Source organism: Cloeon dipterum, chromosome 4 (assembly GCF_949628265.1).
Source record: "Cloeon dipterum chromosome 4, ieCloDipt1.1, whole genome shotgun sequence".
NCBI lineage: Eukaryota > Metazoa > Arthropoda > Insecta > Ephemeroptera > Baetidae > Cloeon > Cloeon dipterum.
Genome location: NC_088789.1, coordinates 13708844 through 13735010, shown reverse-complemented (window position 1 = coordinate 13735010; position 26167 = coordinate 13708844). Strand labels below are relative to the sequence as shown.

Below are 26167 nucleotides of genomic sequence, written 5' to 3'. Positions count from 1 at the left end.
TTCGTCGGCAAATAACAACCTCGCTCCCTGCTTAGCGATGCTTTATGCTTATACAGGGCCGAGAAACTTTTCGTTTGGACCGAGGGTGAAAGAATATCCTGCAGAGGGGAGCAGGAAAAATACACACACTTGGCCTGCCAAAAGAACTTGGGCTGTAAATGAACTGGAAAATTTGATTCACAAGCGCTAGCGCCAGCTCAGCTGGCTGACAAAATTTATCGAGACAAATTAATGGCTGCCTGCTGTCAAGAGCATGAATAAAATATTGATCGTATATTTACTGGAACGTATTAATTGATTTTTAGGTCTCAGTCGCACCGCATAATTAGAGGTTGGTTTTAGACCCTTCAGAATTTTCATTCCAGGATTAAGAGTTGCGTATTTTTTTTCTCAAAAGGTTGCAGTGTCAACTCTATTGCGAGTTTGGAGATTCCTCTTTTAAGATTTTAATACTCAATCCCAAGACACTTCCTACTGAGCCTAATCAATTCGTTCTCTGCTGGTGAGTGACGAAATTGGTGTGCACCGCAGAAATGGCGTATGTACAGCACCCAAAGCAGCCATCCTGTGAAGTTTACTAATTAATTTCCTTGGCAGGTGCCAAGTCAAAGAGCGACCATTGAGCGTGGCGCAACGTTCGTGCGCGCCTGAATTGTGACAAATTGAGTGCAAAATCAGGCGCTCTCGCCGAGATGACATATATGTACGTATCTCGGCGGAGAGCAAAGCGAGTGCTCCTTGCGTTGTCTTCTCACAATTATGGACCTCATCAAGTTTTCATCGAAAGGAGACTATGGCGCCGAGTGCACACGCGACACAAAGGAATAATCCCAAAGACGGGCGAAGTTGTCTTTGACGAACGTCCTCCCAACTTGGCCATTAGTAAACAATCTTCTGAGACGTTGTTGGTGATCCTGTAGTTCAATTAAACGCGGAAACTGCAGTCTGGAAAAAATCAAGTGAGCGCAGGAAGAGCGAGTGAGACCGTGGACGCAGTGAAATGTGAAACCGTCTAATAATCCTCCTCGAGAACGCAGCGGGCCATGCAGCAAACGAGAAAAAAATTAATACTGACGCACAATGCCAGATAAACATCCTCCTATTTGTACAGCCATGTGACATATAAAGAAAATATCTCTCCTACTTGTATTTATCGTCTCAGGTTTCTTGCTGCCGCGCATACTTTGGCATGTAGTTATTGGCCAGGTGAGTTGCTTGGGTTTCGCTGCGGCTGCACAATCACAAGTGCAACAAAGCTATTATTGTGGGTTGCTTGCGCGGCTGGTGGAATAATGGAACGGTCTCTCCTTCCTATTATGTGACAGCCTCATTATTGCAGTGAGGGATGGAGTAACCGCCGCGCGCTGCTTTTGCTGAAAAGATCAGTGTCAGGGCAGGAAATCTCGGCGGCCGATTGTGCGCAAACAGTTTGTCAACGCGGACCAAATGATGGATGGGGTTGAGAAAATAGTCTTGAGCGCCCCCTTTCTTTTTGTGCACACACGCCGCCTTTTAATAGCGTTCACAGCGGAGCTACTGCTTCGACGGGAAGAGGGTGTGCATAATATAGGCCATCAGCACACGCAAGCGGAATTGATTTTTGATACCTCAATCCTGACACAGTGCGAAAATCTGATTTCTCCCATACATCGACAGGGAATAAAAACCATGATTTGTTCCGTCTTAAGTAAATCAATAAATTGTAAAATGAATATATATGCACTTTTTACGGGACCAGGACGATATCAGCATGAGAGAGTATATAGCTTAACGGCAAGGATTTAGCATCTCTGCACTCGCCTTAGCAAACGTGGTACGCTCTAAATGATTTTCTATTGAGCAGCGCTAAACCTCGTGCCGAGTTTTCAATATTTGCTTAAATTACGTTTGCGCATTTCAGATTAATACAAAAGTTAAAACTGCTACTTACATTCTCATGAGGTGTCATTAACCCAATTCCTCCCTAAATATGTTGCAGCAAATTCAATTTTATTAACCACATACCCTGTTCATGATTTTTTGAAACTGTAGCGGTACAACAACGCGGTCCTGCACGCATCTTGAAGCGGTGGATTCATAAGAATACTCTCCAGGCCTTGAAGAACGTGCGGCTCCAGCGCGCTCACCAACATATTGAATTTTGTCAAATCCGAGAGGTTACCATACTCTTTAAATTGGTTTTCCAAAAGAGCGAAGAAGATCTCAGGATTGCTCGGAATGAATGTTGGTGGCTTGTAGTTCATTTTGAAACAATGAGAAGGCTGAATCATAGTTGACTGAGCAGCATTATTTCCAATATCAATCAACAATGGTTGCATCGACTCATTCAATGAAATTTCTGTCGACTGTTGCGAACCACGTTGTTGCGAATTCAAATTCAGCAACTGCTGTTCCATCATGGCGATTCTTTGCTGCAAAGCTGCATTGTCGTTTTTTAATCTCTGCACTTCACCGTCTTCTTGATTGTTCAGATTTTCGTTGGCCCCGCCAGGGAATCCAAAATCAGTCACCTCAAACGACATCATATCACTCTGGCTGCGCGTGTTCGTGTCAATTTTCGTCGTGGGTCACCAATTTGGGAGAATGAAGAGGGTTGAAATGATGAAGACCGATGATTCAGATGAAGAATTTGGTTGGTGTATTATGTTACAGTTGCAAATCCGATCGGATGCATAATCAAATACAAGAACTGAAATGGTTTACAATAATAAGTTACAAATTCTTTGGTTTAACTGACGGTTGGACTCACCCCTTTGAATCGGGTTCTGCACTATTAAACGAATCACGTCAGCACCGTGTGGCTGACGGACGAAAACTGAATTCTTATTTTAAAATCATCTTTCTGCTGATAAACAAACTCGTTTAAATTTCAGACCAAAATAATTTCAAACGCGTTGTCCTCGCTGTTGCATTTCTTAAAGTGGAATAGGAGTTCACGCTCCTTTTCATTTGCCCTTGTCTGAACAATGCGTTCGACAATTCCCGTGCAACAGAGTGTACAGTATGACAAAATATTAGATTTTTGGTAGTTGATGATTGCGGTTGGTCTGGAGCGCAAAGCTCGATCGACACCGCGCAGTGCAACACCAATGTGCTGGATTAATTACGGCGATTCAAAGTCGGTCCAGTTAAATTTTTCTTGGCTTTCCAAACTTCCAGTAAACCAAGCCTATATTTAGTTTGGCTTCATGATCGACTCACAACAAGAAATTATATTGTATACTTCAGTATGGTCCCTGCTTAGTTTACACTTTTACGACTTTTACCAAACGCTTTTTGCTTTAACGAATTCAATTAGATCCACAATTTAAACTTTCTATAGCATCCAAAGTGCAAATTCATTGTTGCATGCATTCCAACGAGCGGAATAAATTGAAAAAGAGTTTTGAAAGCATGCAGATTGAGAGCAGACTCAATGTTTATAGCTCAAATCACGCCAACAGCAACACTGAAGTCACTCGTGAAAATAAAACTGAAGTGCTTCACTCTCAACAAAGTTCACCACAGAGTGCATGCCTCTCCGCATACATCGATTTTGCTTCTCGCTGGATATCTCGCCGCGTAAAAAGCACCGAAGTGCAAACAATCCGGGATGCATGCATCCACACAAACCGTGGCACACGTCGATAACTTATAAATTCGCGCCATGAATTTTATCGCGAACGGCCTCTAATCCAATTTGTCCAGTCAGTATCAACGGGGCCATCGAAGCGTGTGGAATTGCACATATACACCGCACTTTTTCCTCCACTGCGACCGACACACTGGCAAATAAAATCCAATTACGCGCCGTGCAGTTTTAATTCAGCAAACGAAGCGGCAAAATCGTTAGGAGCTGCCACATCGGCTGGGGAATTTATCTGCAAATTTCACAAAATTGTTAATATTAATCCGCAGTGAATACACACACGGAAACCCCTTTTCCCCGAAATTTATATTCGATATGGGGCCGTTAATTGAAAATGAAAACGCATCTCGTTATCCAGGTATGGAAATTTCCCCACTTTCCCGTTAATTAGCATAAACAGCTGCAACCGCAAGCACGTGTGCGAAATTATCCGCTCAGCTGCATATTTTACCATATAAAATCTGGCGCCGTTAAAGTGCTCCTCACCCAATAACTGAGTACGTGCGCGCACGAAAGCAAGCAGTAGCTAATAGGCGAATTGCAACCAAGAGCGGGTTTTTAATTAAATTATCCGCCAGCGATTAGCATAATACCCTTGCCGTGTGTGGTCGTATTTAATTGTGCGTGCACCAGGTATTAAATTCACCTCAACAAAGAGGAGAAATTTTAGTGCTGCCCTTTGAAATCTAGATCGAAAAATCTGCTTTCATTCCGTGCCCATGTGGCCGAGCCGATGAAGGGCTAATTGGCATTTCGCAAGTTCTCTATACAATTAAACCACTGCCACCCACACGTGCACTCCAATCAAATCGACCGCTCACCCTTTCAATATTAATAACTCTGCATTCACATAGTTTGTTCTCTCTGTGATGAATTTAATTGACATTATCCAAATTTATCACTGTGGTTTAGCTGATTTAAGTTGTAATGTACCACTGGTGTTGATTAGTGTTTTATTTTGAGAGTGAATGCTAATATTGTTTTACCCAAACAAATCAAAAGCAGATATAATTGGGAAAGTTTGCCGATAATAATTTAATCAACTCAAAGCAGACAGTCAAAATCGCTCTCGGCTTACCACTGGAAATGCAGCCAGGACGAAGCAATATACTGTAAAATTGATATTGACGAGTGAAAGAAAAGTAGATGAAACTGCTCTCGAAGGAAAGGAAAATAAGGAGATATCTGTTTCAATTGCATTTTTTATTATTTTCTAGTTATTCTGCGCAGGACATACTAAAAGAAATTTTTGCAACAAACTGTTTGATTAATTTTAACTAATTGGTAAAGCTTTGTCAATATTATGTAATATGTATAAAATTTAATAAATTTTAATAATCTTTACAAGTCAACCGGCAATATTCTTGTTTAAAAAACATTTATCAAGAAACCTCCATAAACATCTGCATTTAATTCATATGAAAACCATGCAGAGAGACAATTTTTCCCATCTAATGAATGTCAATTCACAAATTATGGGTTACAAAAACTTATAAGGGGTGCTTTGATGAAAATTTCAGCACACGCCCTATTGTAAATATCATAGACGTACAGCTCCCTGAGTCTATACATATTAGGCGTCACCGTCACCATACTGAGAATTATGCCAGATTCGCATTAAACATACTCTATGTATGCTTCTCTTGGGAGTTATATGCAAACGCAAACAGGCAAACATCACATGAAAGCCGCGCGTTTCCCGCATGAATTGCCGACGTCCGTGTGCGCGAATATATCTGTGCACGCCGCCTACACAAACACAAAACACACTTCAGGGCATGTTGCAGCAGGATTTCATTATTTTTCAAGTACACGTGCAGTCGGTGACATCTAATAAACGTCAAAAAGAGGCCCAAAGCGGCCCTTCGACAGTCGCAACCGCCGACGGCTGGTCAAATACGACTTTGCTGTGTGTTTTAAGTAAGAAATTCAATGCAAATAAAGCGGAACATATCCGAGGGGAACCGCTCTCTGATATTTAACGTTCTAGAAGAGTGGGCAAATACGGACCTCGCGGCAGTATACACTCTCAATTTGTATTTACATTCTCATTGAAATGTTAATGAAAAAAGTGTGCACTCTCGAGTGGTGCTTCTGCGGTGAATCAGCCGACAATCATTTTTGCTTTATGAAATTTTACACGCACACAGCCAACCACTGTAAATGCGTTTGCCACGTATTATGAATTTGAGGGCCACTCGAGCGAGCGAATCTCCCGCCCTGCAAATAATGTTGTTTTTTCAGGGGGCTGGACTTCATTAGACATATTGCACGAGCACGAGAGGGTTGAAAATGCGCTCAGGGGTAGTCACCAGAGGGGCTGACTGTAGACGCAAGAGAAAAAAACAGATTAATTAAAAGAGAGCCATTCAATCGTAACTTCATTCCCGCTGAATTGTCAACTCGATCTTATATAAAAGTTTTGACGTCAGAAAAACTTTCCAATGCAACCGTGCGATCCAATTTTCGCTTGGTTAGCAGCTTAATCGAGAGATATATAATATATATCCTTTATATAATGTTTGAAAAATTGAATAGGGAAAAAACTTCAGCTGTACCATTGAGTGATTTATTCCCTTTAGAGTGAACGGTTCTCAGCACCGACGTTTCAATATCGGGCGCGAGCTCATCAAGCAGAAAATTAAACGATCCAACACATTCCAATTTAGGAAGCAATTTGGCGCCATCAAGAGTGGACGCGCAGCTTTTCGAACGTGGCACCCGATTTGTCAAACGAATCGATACAATTCATAAGAGCCGTCGTGCGGGACTCGTTGCTGCCATTATTTTGGCTGCAAACGCAACGTTTCGCGTGAAACGCGCAGATAGAGCAGCGGGGCAAAGATCCACTTAAAGGGCTGCTAATTCGCAGAATTGCCGGCGCATTATTTAAGGTGGCCGAAATAATGGCTGGTGCCGCCTGTGGGATATTAAATGCCGAGCAACACAAAAAGCAAGCGCTTGCGGAGCAGAGCACGCAAAATACATAAAAACATTCCTGGGTCGGTCGAGTGGAATGCTTGGATTTCGTACTCGTTAACAAGCAGTCGAGCCGAAATAAATAACGTTTACCTTTTGCTTTTAAACAAATGAAACGCACGGCAGTTATGAGCCGCCCTCGCTGCCGCCACCGCTATGCAGAGGAGCAGCAAACGCACCAAATGTTGCTTGTTTCGATCGGACGCGAGATTATTTTAATTGGCCAGTCCTGCGCGCTCTCCGGCCGGGATATAGTGACATTCTAATGCCAGATCTATAAACCAACGACGCAAGTCGACTGCCGGAGCTGTTTTTGAAGAAATTGAAACTGGAGCTACGGAAATCTGACTTGGCGTCTACCTTAAAATCCGCTGTTCTCTTGATGCTCGTAAAATTCTTGAATTAATACATTCAAAAACATTCACTTATGCTTATATAAAAATGTTTTAGGAAAAGGATCGATTTCATTTAACATTTAGCCATGGTATGTGAAGCTCGCTTTTATTCCTGGTCAGCGAGCAGCGCTCGTAAAACTGATGACGATGTTCATTTATCCTCTTTTGCCGGCGGAATTATTATTATTGTATAATATATCTCCCGGTCTCGTCGGCATGGTGCCACTTTATGTTTTTGGTGGAGTGCCAATCATAAAAATTGCGCCTTTTTTATGGATTTCCTCCAGCGATGGAACGTGTTCGAGAGAAAATCGAATTGAAATATATCCGGCCGCCTCATGATGCTGAAATACGAGCCGGCGACGAATTTGCATTTTCTTTTTACGCACACATACATTTATCTGCACGGCTGATTGCCTCAATTCAAATTCGTCTGGCGAATCGTAAGGTCAGCCACGAGAGCCTATCAAATTTCAATCGCGCTGCTCACTGTCATAAATTACACGGCCCAGAGGTCGCACACGCAATCCAAAATCTATTTTGTCCTCGAGTGCGTGCTAAAATGGCCATTCTCACACTCGCAGATTGAATCGTTCACGCGAAAAGACAATCAAAAAGCGTCAAGCGGCAAACACACTGAGCGAGAATTACACTCCATCACCATATTTGAGAGCAACAATAAGCGTGTATGAGAATGAAAGGACAAAAGCTGCCGACTAATCGCGCTCGGGCACAAAAATGTCTTTCAATTACGGTGGTCACCAGTCAAGCACCGTGAGGCGACTTTTGTTGTTTTGGGCCTCACTTCGACAGTCACGCACAATGCGCATAATTCTTCGTCACGAGCGCAATTTCAATTTTCGTTACTGCGTCTGCTGCTCTCGCCAGCGGGCGTTATTCTCGTTAGTCACTTTTGCGCATAAAAGAAACGAAAAAAAATCCGACGGAAGGTACGCTCGAGTGAGTGACTGTAAATTATATACACCGTGGAAAACAATTTCAACACAAATGAAAACGCGCAGGGCGCGCGAGAGCTGCAAACGTTCGTCGGTGAAACACAAAGCGTGCGTGCCGCCGACAAATGAAACGAATGACCATTTAGAAACGAAAATAATAACGAAATGGGCTGCCAAGTGGAGAAATCGTGCGCGGGTTTTGCATCTTCGCGCGCCGAGAGTGATGGGCATAGTGTGCGCGCGCTGACTTAGTGAGAGAGCCTGATTTGCAGTCCAGAGAGGAGGAAGACGTGCAAAATGATCATGCCGCTGGATTTTCATTTTACTAATGGAGCAAGGAAGCTGGGGAGCTCAAGCTCTGCCGCTGATGTACTATTTGTTTGCCATCAGCTACACACTGTTCCTCGTTTAATCCCGATTCTTGCTTTGTTCTGCGACCTAAATATAGTGATCGCAACGGCCGATGCCAGAAAGTGCTAACAAATATATTACACATTCAGATTTTCAGTGTTTTTCCTTTCACAACAAAAAATGTTCAATCTTTTCCTTAACAATGGGAATAAGCTTTAGATGACTTTTTAGATTAAAATGATTCTCTATTTGAATATTAATTTTGTGGAATGAAAAAGTGGACCTATTGAAGAAATGGAGAACGGCAAAAAATTGTTTGGCATAAATAAGAGAGAGAAGATAAGCAGAAATATATTATTTCTTTTATTATTATACATATAAAATCATCTTATTGTTAACAAGATTTTTAGTCATTATTATGGTAGATCCAGCAAAATTAATTTGTTAAATAATGGTGCAAAAAGCACGACGCTTTTGACATCGCACTATACGCTGAAGGGAGCGTCCTGATTGCGGCCGCTCGTGTATTTTACTCTCCTGTGTGAAATGGAATAAAGGATGCGTGAAGAGGGAGTGCAGAATTACTCACGGTTAGCAAATCATTTTAATTGGATTCCAGCAGCAGCTCTCTGTGCTAGAAGCACACGAGCCAAAACGGTGGCGGGAAGGTTTTTATTTCATTATCTCGACCGGCCCTTCAATGTAGGAAGCAGAATTATTGCAATTGGAAGCGGCGACGGTCGAAAAATATTGTTGGGAAAATCAGGCAACCAGTCTGACTTTATATGGAGCCAACAAGCGAGCTTAATCCAGCACGGGTGTGTTTAATGAAAAAATAAATTTCGTGACCCGCCGGGTGCGCGCATGCTGGGCACAAAAAGTTGAGAGCGGACGAGAGCCAGTTTACGTTGATTCCACTCTTGGAATCGATATAGGGGAATCCGAATTTATCTGATTGAATTGTTTCTGCCTGGAATAATTAATCACAGTAATGGCGCGCAACAAAATATAAATTGTTCTTTTGCTGGTACTTTTTTAAGCGGGGCTAACTGGCTGGCTGGTGGATGGCTGCGTGGAATATCAATCTTTGGCTAGTTAATCCTGACGGCACTAGCTTGTTAAATAAATAAATACGTCAGAGGATCAGCTCTGGGGAAAAATTTCCATGGCAGATTTACGGAATATTAATCGCATGGCCAACTTAAGTTTACAAACATTTGTATACTCTTGGGGGCTTTTTGACAGAGATTATAGTGCTAAGAGGCTGTTATATTTCACAGATATGTTATGTGTCCCGTTTGGAATATTTTTGTTCGTGAAGGTCTCGGATTGTGAAATAAATAAGAGTAGTATTTTTCTCATGCTTGAATAATTTCAAGCTAGTTTTTTGCATATAATGATTGAAAAGAAGTGAAAGGATTATATAATAAAAGATTAAGTGATGTGCTCTCATCAGATGAGCAAGGAATTTTTATTTTCTAACCATCATATCGTAAATTCCTTCAGCACACAAAAAGCGGTGGCAGTTGTTGGCCCAAAGCTCCAATAAATTTTCCTGCACGCGGAAGAGATGACGCGAAATGACAAGTTCATCTGCCTTTTCACATCCGCGTTTGAAAAGTTCCTCGCCGTCTGCCACTTTACTCTGGCTTAAAGGAGGATTTCGGGGAGTTAGAGAAGAGGCGCGACACTACAAATTAGGATCCTTCGCACCCTTTACGAGTTCATAAAAAAGAAATAAAAGAAGAAGCCAGCGACGCCGGGGTCACAATATGCTCTCGCTCGGAACAGAAATATGAAAGCGAGAAATGTTAATCCGGCTGCTATACGGCCGCACACTCGGTTTTATTATTTCAACCCTTGCTGGCAACTCAATTTCAAAACTTCTTAGGAACTCCACCTCCGAGATTTTTCGCCAACAGCCCGTTGCAGGCTAGGAGGAAGTCAGGGAAACTGTGCGATGATAGCTTTCGCATCGCTTCCTATCTCTCCCTCAAGGAAATCATCTCCTTTTGATCTGCGTACAGCTAAAGTTTTGTCAGCTGCGGTCGCACTCGACGCAAAGAGCATTCTGTCGCCCGTGAATGGAAATGCCTGGGTTTTGTAAGCGGCGGTGCGTTCTGGACCAGCTGGAGCAATAGAATGACTCATTTGGACGCCCACAAATTTAGGGGGACCTCAGCATACGCGCTAAATCTCTCACACTCGCACGAAAGTAATAAAACGGAACGCAAAATCGGCTTCTTAATGGCCAATAAAGTCAAAGGAATTTATCGGATCAATAAAAGATAATACGTAAGGATAGCTATGATTTAAATTTGCAAAAAATTGGCTATTCCCAGTTTAGTTAATCAGGAGATAGAAAAAATGCGTATTTTCTTCGTTGTTTTCAGCCTGTCATCATTTGCATATTTTTTAAGTAGTTAATCTGACGTCTTTTGATCTCGTGAATGGTAGTCGATGCGCAGGGAAATGAAAAAGCCCAATCTGCTGAGTGCCGCTTTTGTATGCAGAAATCTTTTCAGCTGACTTTTCACCTTTTCGCAGGAGAAACGATTTTCCAAGTGAAATATTAAGGCAATTGCCGGGACCCACTTCTCCTTTTTAGAGAACGAGCACCTTCCAGTGAATAGTCAATCCTCTATCAAAGACCTCCCAATCGTTCGAAAATACTTGTGATTATTCTCCCGGAAGGTCCCATGCGCACTCATTGCGAGAGGATATCCAATTTACGGCGCGTGCATTATTTATTTTGGGGCGGTCTATAGAATATGTCAATCGGTGGTGAATGACAGGAAAACACGCTGCGCGCAAAGAAATCTCCCGCCGAAGCACTCGGAATGCACAATGAAAGTTGTGCGACCAATGAATGATAAATAAGCCGTGGGCAGCGCACAATTTCACCCCCACTTGGCATTCAAGCCAAAAATTCTGCCAGACTCTTTCATCAGAGTGCGTCCGGGTCCATTATTAAAATGGCTAATTGGTTTTTCCGTGTATTTCTCCGGCAAATAAAGGAAAAAGGCCAAGCCTGGTGCGTTGCTTGACTGAAACACTCCACTGCTGCGGTTGTAAATTAACTATTGTGTGTCATCACAATGCGCACCGCACTCTGGTAAAAAAATAAAAAGGCAGCAGACTTTGGCGAATGAATTCGACTAATAAATAAGTGGGCGATAAAATTCTTGAATAGGAAATGCGCGAGCGCGGTTGCTTTTTAGTAATAAATGACCCGCACTGCTGGCTTTGTTAAAATGCCTCGAATGCCACTGCGTTGTTACAGCTAGATTATGTTTTAGACGTTTAATTGGTCACTCTCTTGTGGTCGCTACACAACTGCTGAGCTCAGTCAGCGCGCGGTGCGATCAACAACTGCTGCCTGATGAGAGAGTCGACCCTGCCGGTGTTTGCTGTGGTGTATCGGAGTGGTCATCAACATTCCCTCACGGCCTGGACGCAGGAAAATGGAGAAACATGTGTTCGCTCTTAATTGGCAGCTCTACTTTTATCAAACGTATCAAAGAATCGAAAGGAAAAGTTGTTTTCGAGGGAAAACTGCGTTCAGACCTCTATCAAATAAATCTGGAAGTTTTATAGAACGTTTTCCTTGGAAAAAAATATTCATTTATATTATCGCTAGGAATTCATTCGCCATGGCGTCGGTAAAATATAATGACTCTAAACTTGCCAAAAATATAGAATCTCTAAGCTTCCCCGAATCACATGGGAAATGTTCAAGTTAATCCTTGCCTATTATTTGGAGCTCCCTTTCATTCAGACAGAGACTCTTAAGCTGGCAAGTCCCTAATTTCACATTAAACCGAATTTCTATTGTGTGCCTATCGGAATAGTGCAGTAAAATTTTACGATTTCCAGAGCACTGAATGTGTATTATGTGTGCCTTCTTCTTCTTTTTTATTTTATGAGGTCGGACTTGATTTTTATCTCTATTATATGCAGGGACCGCACTTCATTCTACTGCTCTCTGCTGTTGCTGCAGTACTAAAACTAAAACCAAGGAGAGAGAGTAAAAGAGAAAAAGGGTTTTGAATACGCGCGCGAGCTTTTATATTTTTAATTATTTTTCCTTCCACCGCCGTTCTCATAGGCATTAATTTTTTAATTATCTTTCCTTCCCCTTCCTTCAACATGATTTATAAAAATTCATTCTTACAATTATTTCCACGCCGACTGGGCGCGCATTTTTAATTTATTTTCTAATCATTGCACAACCAGTTTCCCTTTTGCTTACAGGCTATTAATTTATGGTAATCAAATCAACGTATGGGAGGACTAGGCTTCTATTTCTCATTTCATGAAGGTTGAAGGGGAATTCTTGCAGAAACGGCAGGTAGCGGAAGGCAAGATAACAAGGGGTGGGTCAGGGCGGGTGATCGCTGAAAAAGGTAAATTAAAAAAGCGAGGGAGCAAAACGCGCGAGCGGAGAAGACTTCACAAGCAGCAGGTACATTTATATTTCGCCTGCTGAGAAAATTAGTTTCCCTCTCTCTCTCTCTCTTTTTCTATGAGCTCGTCTTCGTTTCAGTGTGGCATATTTTATAATTTTGCTGTCCCTGCGCGAGGCAAGATACATTCCGAAAGCCGCAGGATTTGGAAACAAAAGTTGTTGATGCCACCGCCACCAGATTGGAAGGAAAGATAAACCGCGAGAGGCATTTTAATATCCGTCGTCTTACAAACAAATAAATAAATATGCATGCCGAGGATTTCAGGAAAGCCGCGCGCGTGTTTGATAAGTCGTTAAATTTACTGGAAAACTGCTGCCATTGTAAATTGGGCGCGAATGGCTGGAGTTTTGGTTGAGAATGCCTCGAAAGTTAAACACATAATCGATTGCGTCGCCAGTCTTAGGTTGAACGTTTTAATTAATTCCGAAGAGGAGGCACCAGCGGTGAAACGAATGAGACATCAAATTTGATGTAAATAGCCAATAAATTACTTGGAATATAAGTTTTAATCACGCTGTTAGAGATGTCTCCTTTCACCTTTTAAATCAGTGTTTATTTCCTAATTAACAAACGTGACGAGCCTCACGAAACAAGTCCTTGTTTGGCCATGCATTTCGAGTCGGGGCTCACACATTGTCATTAGGTCCATCCGAAAGCGGCAATCGAACCATTATGAGGTGGCCATCTGGATACTCCAGCACATTATTTCATTTAACATTCGCCTCCGGGCGGCGTTGGTATTTCACATAAATTTGGTAGGCACCTCTCTGCTGGCTCTTTTGTTTATGTGACGCAACGCAATCTTGGGCGCCTCTCGCAGGAAAATTAAACCGTTCCTTTAATCCAGCCATTCGGCGGCAGCTTCCAAAACTTTTAATTTGCCGCTACCCTGCAATTATTATCGACGCAGCCTATAATCTTGATCAACATAAATTCTCCGCTCCCGTGTATCGGGTACTGCGCGTTATGCGATAAAGTAATATTGAATAACTGCATTCCATCTTTCCAATAAAGGCTTGACTATTTCCCGGATTAGACTCTAATAAATTCTTTTGTCTGCTTTCAGGTCACCCGCAGGGCTATCTGGACATGGATGACCTGTCGCCGGCACCGAGATTCACTTCTCGAGGTCAGACGTACAGGGCGGTTTTGGGCGACACGCTCGTCCTGCCGTGTGAAATCCAGAATGTTGGTGAGTAAAATTTCCATTTTTCATTCGCGTGCAAGGCAAGACAAGTACCTTCCATGCACAATTCGCCCGACATGCATTATTCATGTCGGGAAATAAGGAGACAATCCAATCAGCCGCAGTTTTATCCAAGAAGGAGTTTCGTCGGCGGCGGCGGCGGCTCCAGGGATTTCGCATCGGGACACATTTAATTATGTCGACCCCTCGTGCCCTGTTCGCATCGCGTAATTCCGTTTCTGGCGTTTAAAACGAGACGAAATTCGGTTTGGTGAATGATTTGGTCTGCATACCTGCTGCTGTTGGGATAAAACGCGCTTTTTCTTTTCGCCTGCTGCAAACGAGAGAACAAGGGAGCAGTGAACATCCCCAGTGACGTTTTTTGACTTTCACTGCTGAAATTGACTTATCTGTCGGCTGCTGTTCTTTTTTTTTAAATGCATTTATTTCGAGAGTGAAACCTGACTACTGTTTGTTGCTGGACCCTTATACGCGAACGCAGCTTCATACAAAAAAGGACAAGTCACTCTCTACAGGGACGTGCCTCCCATTATATGCAGCAAGGGACACACAGCAAAGTTGAAAGTTGGTTTTTTCTCGGAAGAGGCTGTCTTTTAAATTGCTTCCAGGACATTTTAAATGGGAAATTAGCTCAGACTTATAAAACGCAAATTAAAGTCTAATTAGAAACCAGTTTTTTGTGAGTTTCAGAGTAAGCAAAACAGCTTTATATTTATACAACTTTTTTGATGGGAAATTCAAGCTTTGTGGTTTTCTTCTCTGAAATTAAAATGCAGGTAATTAATAATGCACTTGTATCGCTAGAAATCCATTTTAGAGGAAAAATCATGTTACAAACTCCAGTGGTTTGGAAAGTATCGCATCGGCTATCGCCAAAAAGTCATTTTCCGTCATGTTGACCAGGGTTACACGCTTATTTGTTCCACGGAAGTTGCCTCCCCAATGCGGGAGCAGCTGTCATCTCAGTAGCATGTGATTTTTCCACGCTGACCTAAGAACACGAGCCCACGTAATCAACCATATTGGAACTTTTTGTTGCACATCTGCGCTAACACAGGAAAATTAATTTCGACCTCCATAAATCTATCAGCTTGGTCCAGCTTGGTCTGTATTGTCGGGTTCTTATACTACTCCAGAGAGGAAAATGATGGACGAGCAGCCATAAATAATCGAATGCGTGCAGGTTCATCGCATTTTTGTCGCCGGCCTGGAAGATGTCAGTGTGATGCTGCTGCAGTGCACACACAGATCTGTGGTCAGGAAGGAATGTGTAGTGAGTGATGCTTCCTGCAGGCTTACACACCCGCGGCTCATCCCATATGATAAATTTCGCAGCCGCAGGATAAGCAGCGGCATTAAGGGGTTGCCGAGGTGAGGGGTTCGGAAAATAGGGGCTGCAGCACCGGCTTCTGCCTGAATTTGTCGCACGTCGTTAATTATCCCTGACGCAGTGAATGGGATCGCTCGGGGTGAATAATTGTCCTGGTGATTAGCCCATTACGCGCCGACTCCTACAAACATACGCATCGCCCGGCAGCTTAATTGGCGTATTTCGTATGAATTACACAGTTTCGCAATCAATGCGGCTTTGAATGCAATTGTGCTGTATTGAGATCTAACATGCAATCGGAACTAACCCCTGACGTTTGGCAGGTTGGATTGGCGCTTACCCTACTCAAGTTTTCGTTAGCATTCAAGCAAAAAATGACTATAAGGAAGAGGAAATGGTCGTCAATTCTTACAGAGTGTAAAGTGCACACATATATTGTTTCCTTTATAACAATATGTGGTAAATTAGATAATAATTGTCATTATTAAATTTAAAATGTTTGAAGCCAGCCAGAAAAATGAACACCATTATGATTTGTGTGGTCCTACGTTATGCGCAAACCAGGTAAATACCTCAGGTGTATTAAGCAGTTTATGCATTATTTCGTTGCGTGAACATTTCAAATCACAATAATTATTATCTAATTTGCCACATGCCATTTACAATCAAAATTAAAATTTTAAACTCTGACAAAAATAAGAAAAAATATCAAAACTCGTCAAAATCAATTATATCATTGAAAGAATACAATCATTTTTGGAGTATCGTTTTAGCACTATCTACATCTGATTATTCTTAATCAGTGGTTTCACACCAATTGAGACATGCATTCATCAAATCACTATATTGTGAGCATATATAACCAGTGATTTACAAACATAATATAATAAGTACGCTCACTTATATTCTATTTGCTCTGTTTGCTATATGGTTCAAATTTTATCGTAGCCAAAGATGATTCACTCAAACCTCAAACAAAAATAATCAAATTGATATGGTCTAAGATACCAACAGAGCGGCGACTTAACTTTCTCTATACCGTAGACTTTATAGTAGACTTTAACATCAAGTCCGTCTTCCCACCACGACTGCACGACTTAATCCTTATCTCTGATTTAAAAAAGATCCTCTCGCAAAAAGATTACGTGCTTATGAAATTTAATCAATTATATGTTCACTAATCTTTTTTGTGTAATTGATGTCATTAAAGCACCTTCTACTTAGTGCTCGTTTGGGGAACCATATTTGTTTTCTTACATGTCAATTATAATATATTATATAGAAAGGAAGTGTTCGTCGTGGTTAGATATGACTCATTTTTTATGCTGATAACGATGACATATCCTGATATGGACCTTTCTGTTATTTAGGTATACACTGAATATTATTGCGGTAACCTATCTGAAAAGATATAGGTTACCTATAAAAAGGAATAAAATATTAAATTTTTACTAATATAAATTAATGTGTAAATCTAAAGCCGATTTAACTGCTAACTGTGTCCTCTTTCTCTCGACCCGGACACTTTTGTTGAAACTTGATAGTAAAAGACCAGCTTGTAAATACATTGAATGCACAAAAAACATGTACTTCATTTATTATTATTTATTATATTTCCCTGTCTTGATTGTGTTTGTAATTTCCTCTACAGCGAAGTTGAAGTCGCATTTTAGTCATATGTACACCTGTAGGGATACCTACTTTCTGTCAAACATTGACCATTTTGCAACACACAAATCACACAACAGAAAAATTTTATTGTTTGATGAGCCAATATAAACGGGCTGCTCCGTCAGCAGCAACATTGTGGACAGTGAGTTGTCTCTCTGCGATGGCTTCAGTCCGGTGCGTCTCTTAGAGATGCTGTCCCTCTGGGCTGGTCCGGTCGTCTCGGTGGTTGCAGGAATTCTTCTTCTCTTTTCAATGTGATTTTTCTGATGTGTGATTTGTGTGTTGCAAAATGGTCATTGTTTGACAGAATGTAAGTATCCCGACACAACTATGAGACAAAACCTCAATAATAATTATTCTTTTGTCATACGTCCTCCAATATTAATGAAATATCTCTCTCTTATATTTTATCTATATTTTGATCGGAAAATAACATACATAAGTGGCGCGCATATAAAACTGTTCAGTTAAGCTTTCACTTCTTTAGAATATTAAAATAAAGATTGAAAATTTTGACAATCCTGTGTCGTGTGGCGCATATAGCTTGGAAAATAAAAACGAGGTGAACGAGCTAGTACCAACATAATGATTATACAGGACATCCAATAAAAAATCGGGATTAACCAGTTTAGATGGAAGTTTAGGTGATAGACTAAATATTTTAAAGATTTTGTAAAAAAAATTATCAGAATAGGTGTTGTGCCTAATCTCCACGCGGAAGTTTATTTTCCTATTCGGGGCCAGTGCGGCTTAGACGATTCAAGAAAACGACTTAGACGCGATGGACGTGTTAGACTCTTGGCCTGTTATCATCTTATATATTCTGCGGCTACGGCTCATTCGGTTACCAACACTTTCGCAGAGGATCGACAAGCCTTTTAAATGTAAGAAAATTTCTTTATATACAATCTACTTTTCCCTTAGCTGTTTGTAATAATTACTTTTTCTAAAATATTTCGTAAACCTATTGAAAATTTTTATTTGTACAGTTTGTCGGTTAAACGCAACATAATACATCATGGACGGTGGCAAACAAGTGAAAACCAATGGCAGTTCTCGGCCATGGAGCCAGCAAGGATCCTCCAGTGGCTCCTCAAATGGTGGAAATTCATCCTCTTCCAATTCCAGCGGAAGTTCGTCCAGGCCAAGATAGATTGTTCATCTAAACGTCTTATCATGCGAAACTGTAGTATCTGTAGATTATTTATTTTTTAATTTTAACCTAGTTATCAAATAATGACTGTTAATTTATTAAATCATCTTTATTCTGTACGCTGTTCAAAACTAAATCATGTTCTGGAAAATTTCCTGTTTGGAGAATTCGTATTTTTGACCTAATGTTAATTTATAGTCATGTTGATTTTCCTTCTGATTTTCTTTCTGTTTCTTCAGATTTGTTACTATTTTGATCTTTAATTTATATTTTCTGTAGGAAATTTTAGTGAGCAATTAACGAATAAACCACTGTGTATTGAGTTCAAAAATCTATATGAATTATATTTTGAAACCAAATCTATAAACCATCTATAAACTAACATATATCAATTATTTTGGTCTAGCGCAAAACCCAATTTTTTCCACAATTTTCGAGATGAATGGACGAATTTGATGTCAAAAGCTTACAGTTAAATTTTCAGAGGGATTGTGTCGCCGATTTTTTAATATTTGTCCTAGACCGGATATATTGCTGGCGGAAGCCGAATGGGTGAAAGAAACCACCCAAAAACTATATTCTTTCGATTTTTTTTTTAATTTATCTATGGGTCGGAGGATAGTTTTGACTTCATAACGCTTCATTTGGCACCGAAAGGCTTCGATGGACTGGGCTTGGCATCTCGAGTTTTTGTTGATTTTTTTACACTTAAGATAGGGACGCGGCTGGGTCGCGGGGCCCATCGGCCAAAACCTAGGCTTGGACTCACCATTGGGTGGGCATCCTTTCCTGAAAAATGCATCTTGTAACTCATTCCACCGACGCGTATTAGTATTTGGGGAGTGAAAATTTGGGGATTAAAAATACGCCATAATTTTTTAATAAATACACATGCATTTCATATTTATTGTTGAAAAGTCATACAGTAAAAATACATTATGCTCAAAACTGTAAAAAATCAAGGAGAGGCAAGGATAATCAGAAAAAATAGTAAATTATATTATATTAGCATAATAATATTTGATACAAGTAATTCCATTGTTGAGTCGACAAACGAAATAGATTTAATTTTGCTCTGCATATTGTACACATTTAGAGTCCAAAGTCCAAAGCGCATTATTCATACATAGCCAATATATTTTGGCTATCAACTATGTGTCAGATTTTGACAATGAGATGCAGTGCACTTTTTGTCACTTCCCCTTACCTACGGAATGGAATACTTGTGACTCTGTTTGATTTCTATTGTTAAAAATATAAAATTTGCACTTCAATCTCGTGCCCACTTAATTGCCATTGCACCATACTCATTTCTTCCTCATCGTGTAATAAGACCTTTTATGTCGAATGAGGATTTTCCAAAAAAGAATAGCCACTTTTTAAATTTTGGGAACATCAACAAGATTTGAAATAGAAGTTTAAGTGCTTTCAAAATAAAATTTATATAGATTTTTGGACTCAATCATTTATTGTTCTCAAAATGTCCGACAGTAAATATAGTTGCTCTGCTGATCCGCAATAATATCACTTTGAAACTAAATATAAATTAAAGATGATTTTATGAATTAATCGTAATTATATATGGTAACTAGGATAACATTACGAGTATATAATTCGCAAATAAACTATATTTTCGCATAATGAGAAGCTTAGATGAATTATCTATCTTGGCCTGGACGAACTTCCGTTGGAATTAGAAGAGGATGAATTTCCACCATACGAGGAGCCACCGGAGGATCCTTGCTGGTTCCATGGCCGAGCTCTGCCATTGATATTCACTTGTTTGCCTCCGTTCATGATGTAGGAGCCACTGGAGGATCCTTGCTGGCTCCATGGCCGAGAACTGCCATTGGTTTTCACTTGTTTGCCTCCGTTCATGATGTTACGTTTAACCGACAAACTGTACAAATTAAATGGTTTTCTATTGGTTTAAATATATTAGAAAAAGTAATTATTACAAACTGGTAAGGGAGAAGTAGTTTGTATATAGAAACTTTCTTACGGTTAAAAGGCTTGTCAGATCCTCTGCAAAAACGTTGGTAGCCAAATGGCCAAATGAACGCTGAATATATAGAGGATAACAGACCAAGAGTCTAACACTTAAATCGCGTCTAAGTCGTTTTCTAAGTCTTTTTCTTATTGAATCGTCTAAGCTACATATAGGAAAATAAACTTCCGCGAGGAGATTAGACACAACACCTATCCTGATAAATTTTTTTAGTCTTAAATATAGTTAGTCTATATAAACTAAATATCTAAACTGGTTATTCCCGTTTTTTTTTTTTTTTGATTGGATGATTTAATCGTTAAGTTAGTACTCGCTCGTTCGCCTCGTTTTTGTTTTCCGAGCTATATTCCACACGCAAAAGGATTGTCAAAATTTTCATTTCAATTTTTTTTTCATAACTTGGATTTGATTGCTTCGGCTGGTTTGCACCTTTCCTGAATACCCGTGAATGAATTTCACAGGACGAATGTTTAGCGTTTTAATAAAAGAATCCGGTGCGTGGGCAGTAACATGAGATGGTCCTTTTCTGGGCTTCAAATGAGGCCCGTGTACCCATGTTATTTGTTCGCGATGATATTGGAACGCGGAGTTTTTTTGCTATGATGGAGTAGCCCCTCTCGAAAGGGGTGAACCAAAAAAGAGTGCTGAGTCATTTTTTAAAATATTTTTTTATTTACAATATTTTTTACCTAAGACCGATTTTGAGGAAATGCTTGTATTCGCCTTAAACCGCGAATGAACCACGTCTTAGACGGAGCTGTGAGACTCTTAATACTTTTAAGCTAGGGCACCCTCTCAGGCTCTATCACTTTGGAAGATTAGGCGCCGCGTGAACACTTATATCTCCTACTCAAAAGCGTCCCTTAATCGTAAGTTAATTTTTTTCAAAAATATTCCAAGGTTTTTCATTGAATTAATTTGTACAGTTGGTCGGGTAAAAAATGGACAAAAAGGCCGGAGGAAAGCAAGTAAAAACCAATGACAGTACACGGCCATGGAACCAACCTGGGAAAGGACCCTCTGGTGGCGGAAAGAGTAGCAGCTCTTCTTCAAATAGTGGAAATTCTTCCTCGTCCAATTATGGCAGAGGTGCTTCGTCGTGGTCCAGATAGTTCATCCAAGTGGCCTATCATGTGTAAACCGAATATTAGCTCTTTTGAAATTGTTTTTGACTTCACACTGTCCCAACGTCCAAAATCATATCGTTTGTTGGAAATCTATTGAGGAAGCATCTGTGGATTGCCTCATATGTAAATTTGTTCTTACTTTTCTTTTATTGCAATATCACTATGTTTAACATTATTTATTCTTATTGTAAGACATTTTAAAAAGTATTAACAACTCCATAATATGTCTTTAAAAATCAACATATTTGATTTTCAAACCCTCAACATTTTTAAAAATACAATTTATTAATAAAATGCTTATTTTACCTCATTTTTAAACTCAAATATAAGTTTGTTTATTTTCACAATCAGTCATAAATACATTGCTATATCACAGTCAAAATCAACAGCATGTGAGAAACGGCGACACCTCGGGCAAAAAAGTTAGCTAAGACCTTGTTCAAAAGAGGACAAAGCCAAAATGAGCTCCATTTGAAATGTCATAGCAAAATGAAGCGGACTCATATTCAATTTTTCTGAAAGATATGCATGAGATTGATATGGTTGATACCATGCCCTATGTGGCAGGGAGGCATGCAAAACATATCGCATAACAAGGTGCAGCCTAATGTGCTGTAATTTACAGCAGAAATTCTCTCGTAACGAGCGAGGCACACACAGGCCGCGGCTACATGCCGTATGCGTCCATTAAGCGAGAACTTTTTTGTAGACACATTACATTGTGAAACAGGCGCAGACATTATAATTAGTTTTGCTTGGGAGCTAACAGCGTTTTTAGAGTGAATAAACGCGCTGCTGTAGACAAACGGGGATATTTTAGCGAATAAATTTTTTGCACAACGGTAGTCGTATCAAATTGTTTTAATAGCTCTTTTTATGCGAACTTTTTCAACTTGCTTCAGCGCGGCAGAGCAAAATCGGATTGCACGAATAAGTCAGATGCAGAAAATTGGAAACAATTTCCCTTCCGATTCAAATTGCTCCAAATTGATTCTTTTTTATCTGGCCGCACTGTCAAACGCAGGGGAAAAGAAAAGGCGGTGGAAAAGAAACGGACGAGTGCGTGAAAAGCGTGCCGGAACGATTTTCCTTTTCAAAGGATCTCCGAATTCACGAACACCATAAATTTATCCCGGGCGAATTCCGGCTGCGCCGCAGCAGTAGCATTATTTTTCACGCGCGCACTTTCCGCCCATTGAGACGTCAGGAGCGACATTTTTCACTCCGCGCGCGTGTCAACCCGAGGCCGGCACCCTTTTCAGATCGTCCTGGCCGAGGGGCAATCATTTCGAGTGTGTATGTCCAGCCTGATGAGTTGACCCAACCTCTTGACCCGGCGGTCAGTGCCATTCTCCGCGTGCAGTGTCGAACCAACACATTTGCAAATACAACAGTGGAGTGCCGCGTCAAGGAAAGACGGCGCTAAAATTCAGCCATTCACTAAGAAAAGTCTCTTTGAGCATGCCAATGTGACCTCTTTGGCGCTCTACAAAAAAGACTCCTTGAATGATTAATTCCTTCAATCGAAACGATGTGGCTAAGGATTCTGTTTTCTATTTAGAACATTTTCAATAGGGGCGCTAAAAGTCAAAGATTTTTTGGACTAGATAAAAATAATTGAATTGGTAATAAGTGATTCGATGGAAATAGCTTGCAGTATAATATGTTTGATTAATAAAATTGTAAGAAAACACTACTTGAACGACAAATCGAATTGTAAGTTTAAAATAAATCTTGTTATCAATAAGGATAAAAGTAAAAATTGTGATTTTTGCTGGTTAATAATAAAAAAATCGAGACAATAATTGCTTAATATTTTATGTTTACCTCCGCTCAGTACTTCCCGTGGGCTATGAGCTCACTGGGTCCCAGGTCCCAATTACCGCTGAGCGGATAACATGGGGCCCGAGTGGCCGCAGAGGAGCTTGGACCCAACGTGGCCATCTTTTCGCCTCCTCCGCACTTGTACTGAAACGCCAGATATTTGTCTCTAAAGCCGCTGGAAAGGTGCGTAAACCAGCAAGTGGTGAGTCGGCGCCGGTGCGCCCCCCAACCCATTGAGCTATTTGAGCATTTCGAGTCAATAAATTCAATTAATATAATAATATACCAAAACAATAAAATCCCGAAAAAAAGTTAACGTAAAGGTTCAGCTCTCCGAGGATTAATTATTAAAAGGAAAGATCAAATACCACGTTCTCATACTGTGTACAGCGGCTTATTCTTTTTTGTTTTTAATTGACTTATTCACTTACATATTTTTGTTTATTTTCACAGTACATGAAAAATTGTAAGTTAGAATTTAAGGTCTTTGCTTTGTTATTACTACAGCTTGTTGGAGCAGGAAAGTCTATTTGACATCTTTTCACGGAGACATCAATTTGACCTTCGATTTCGTATCTAATACTGGTTTAAAGTTTGGGAGCGATGAGTCCAAACTAGATCATTGTCTCATAAAACCATATGTGTTGTTTTGTTTTTTCCTTCTTACCGATGTGTCAGAGCGGTGGGTGTGGAAGCGCGAGTGTTTTCGTTTCTGTTTTACTTGCATTTTATGTACCTGCAGCAGTCACTTTCCTACTTTTACGCGCGCGGTCGAGTAAATGGAACAGGTGGGAATAGATCAAATCGAGCTTGCTGAGCAGAATAATGAAGACACAATTCTCGCCATATTGATTTCCCATCACGGGTTCGGCAGCAGTAAACTGCGCGGAATTGAATCCAGTCTCGCGGGATGGTGAGACTTAAATTATTTTCGGATGGTGCAGGCGCTTAGGGAACAGACGAGACTGCTTCAGCCAATTTATATCCTGCCGATTGGCTCTTGTTTTATTTCCAGCACTAAAAATGAGAAACTAGTGACGATTTTTTCAATCGCTTTTCAAATGCAATTAATGATATCGTGAATCTATTTTAATAATATGTACACATGATGAATTACTTTGAGAATATAATGACAGGCGGAAACCCTCATATCTAGGAATATTGAACATTCAAATAATTTCTAAAGCGTCAGTCACAGTCATTGCAAGTAATAATGATCCCTCTCATCTATAATAGTTTCTTCTCTGTTTGCATCAGACACGCGACGACCTTATTAGGTTTCACTCGCTGTCATGGGATGTAATTAAGTCTAATAATTATACACCCTTTGAATTTGCGGGAGCGTCATTATTACGAATGCGGTGGCTGTTCAATCGCCTTTTGCTGCTTCCTGGCTTCGATCCCTCCCCCTCCCTCTCACGCTGCTAGGTACAGGATTCGCAATGCTGGCAATATTTGCTGAGCCCAGGCAGAAAGCAGCTTTGCAGGGTTGCGACAGAGGCCCCAAGGCGCGAGAATAAATTAAAACGGCGACAAAATCAATTCCAATTTGCCAACCGGCATCGGCAACAAGGCATAAATATCAACAAGGAATGTCTCTCTCGCAATTTCTTTTGACGTTGGAATCAAATTGAAACGAATAAGGGTGCTACTCAATTGGAGCTTACTGCACCTTCAGTTCTTTGGGAAAATTATTTGTTTTGTTCCTTCAAAATTCGTGCTTTTTGCCTACTTTTGACGAGTTGCTGTCTTGAGGAAGGAACGGAGGAAAGTTCGGAAAGGTAAAAAAACGCATCACTTTTTTCCCAATCTTGATGGGAATTCTTTTCCAATTTCCCACTCCACTTTTCTGCTCCCCACTTGGCAATAATCTTCCATCAGGCATATTGCTGCATAAATTCGCCCTGAAGCCAATATTGAACCTATAAATTTGCCCGGTGAGCTAGAATGCATAGTCAATAATCGTGAAGGGGAGTTGGAGATGCATCAAACAGTTTGTTACCTCTCTAACTTTATCTCTCCCGGTGCCGTAGAACAATTTACCCATTTCGAACTGGATTTTATGCAACTCATGCATGCAGGAAAATCGAACTTCACTCAATAAGCGCACGAAATAATCGCTAATAATTACAAAAATCTGTATGTTTTTTAATTGCGACTCTTTAGCTGTATATCTGATGAGTTGATGAAACGTTATGGAAATCGTGCAATTTTCAACGTCCAATCCATCTGGAAAATTCCCTTCCCACGTCTCGTTTATGCATTCAGCAGACAGCGATCGTTCTCTCCATAATATATACATATTTCACGTGAGAAATGGGTGCCGTGGCGGGAAAAAAGCAGTGTGCTCATTTGGCCGTGCATGCATTTACGTGACTGGATGCAAACCGGTGGCAATTCTGCCTGCCTGCACGCTCACCTAGGTGTGCATTTGTGTAATGAAGTCGTTATCGACGTCCCCAATCACCGACCACCGTGCCTCCACCAACGCGAAATTTGCAAATTTCCAGGAGGAAAATTTATCCGACGCTGGGGCCATTAACATGCACTCTCTTTCTCATCTTTCGCCTGGAATTATCCACGCGCGCTTAAATTGCAACCCGATAAGCCTAGGGATGAGAATTAAGCCTACCAATCGCGATTCAATGAACGGTGACGAAGCTTTTCTCCGCTGAAAGGGCGCATCTGCCAAAGTTTAACTGCTGCGCTTCATTTTGCTGATTTGGCTCAACGATGCTTTTAATATTCCTATTTAGATGATTTATTTTTTTAACTAAGTCCAACGACCATGTTAAATTTAAATATTTGTAGGGTTAAACAATTCAGTGGCGAATCGAATAAAAACAAATTAAAAACATTTTTTCATGCAAACATAGAATTACTCTTTAATTAAAATCGATGTAATTACAGCAATAAAATTATTTTTATGATAAATAGGTTGCAAGATACGCCACTGGCTTCTCCCCTTTGCTTCTGCTTCAGCAGTATAATGATGCAATTTTTCAATCACTTTATCTGCCTCACATTATCGATTCAGCAGCACACTAATGCGCGGCCCGCGCTGAAACA

The 26167-nt window shown here is 40.5% G+C and overlaps 1 protein-coding gene across 1 annotated transcript in view; it reads left to right on the top strand.

The window, feature by feature from the left end:
* LOC135942504 (lachesin-like) overlaps positions 1-26167 on the top strand; it is a 115671-nt gene that overhangs the window by 48709 nt on the left and 40795 nt on the right. The window contains exon 2 of the mRNA XM_065488637.1: positions 13845-13970. Within this exon, the coding sequence (XP_065344709.1) occupies positions 13845-13970 (126 nt within the window). The remainder of the gene's footprint in view (positions 1-13844; positions 13971-26167) is intronic.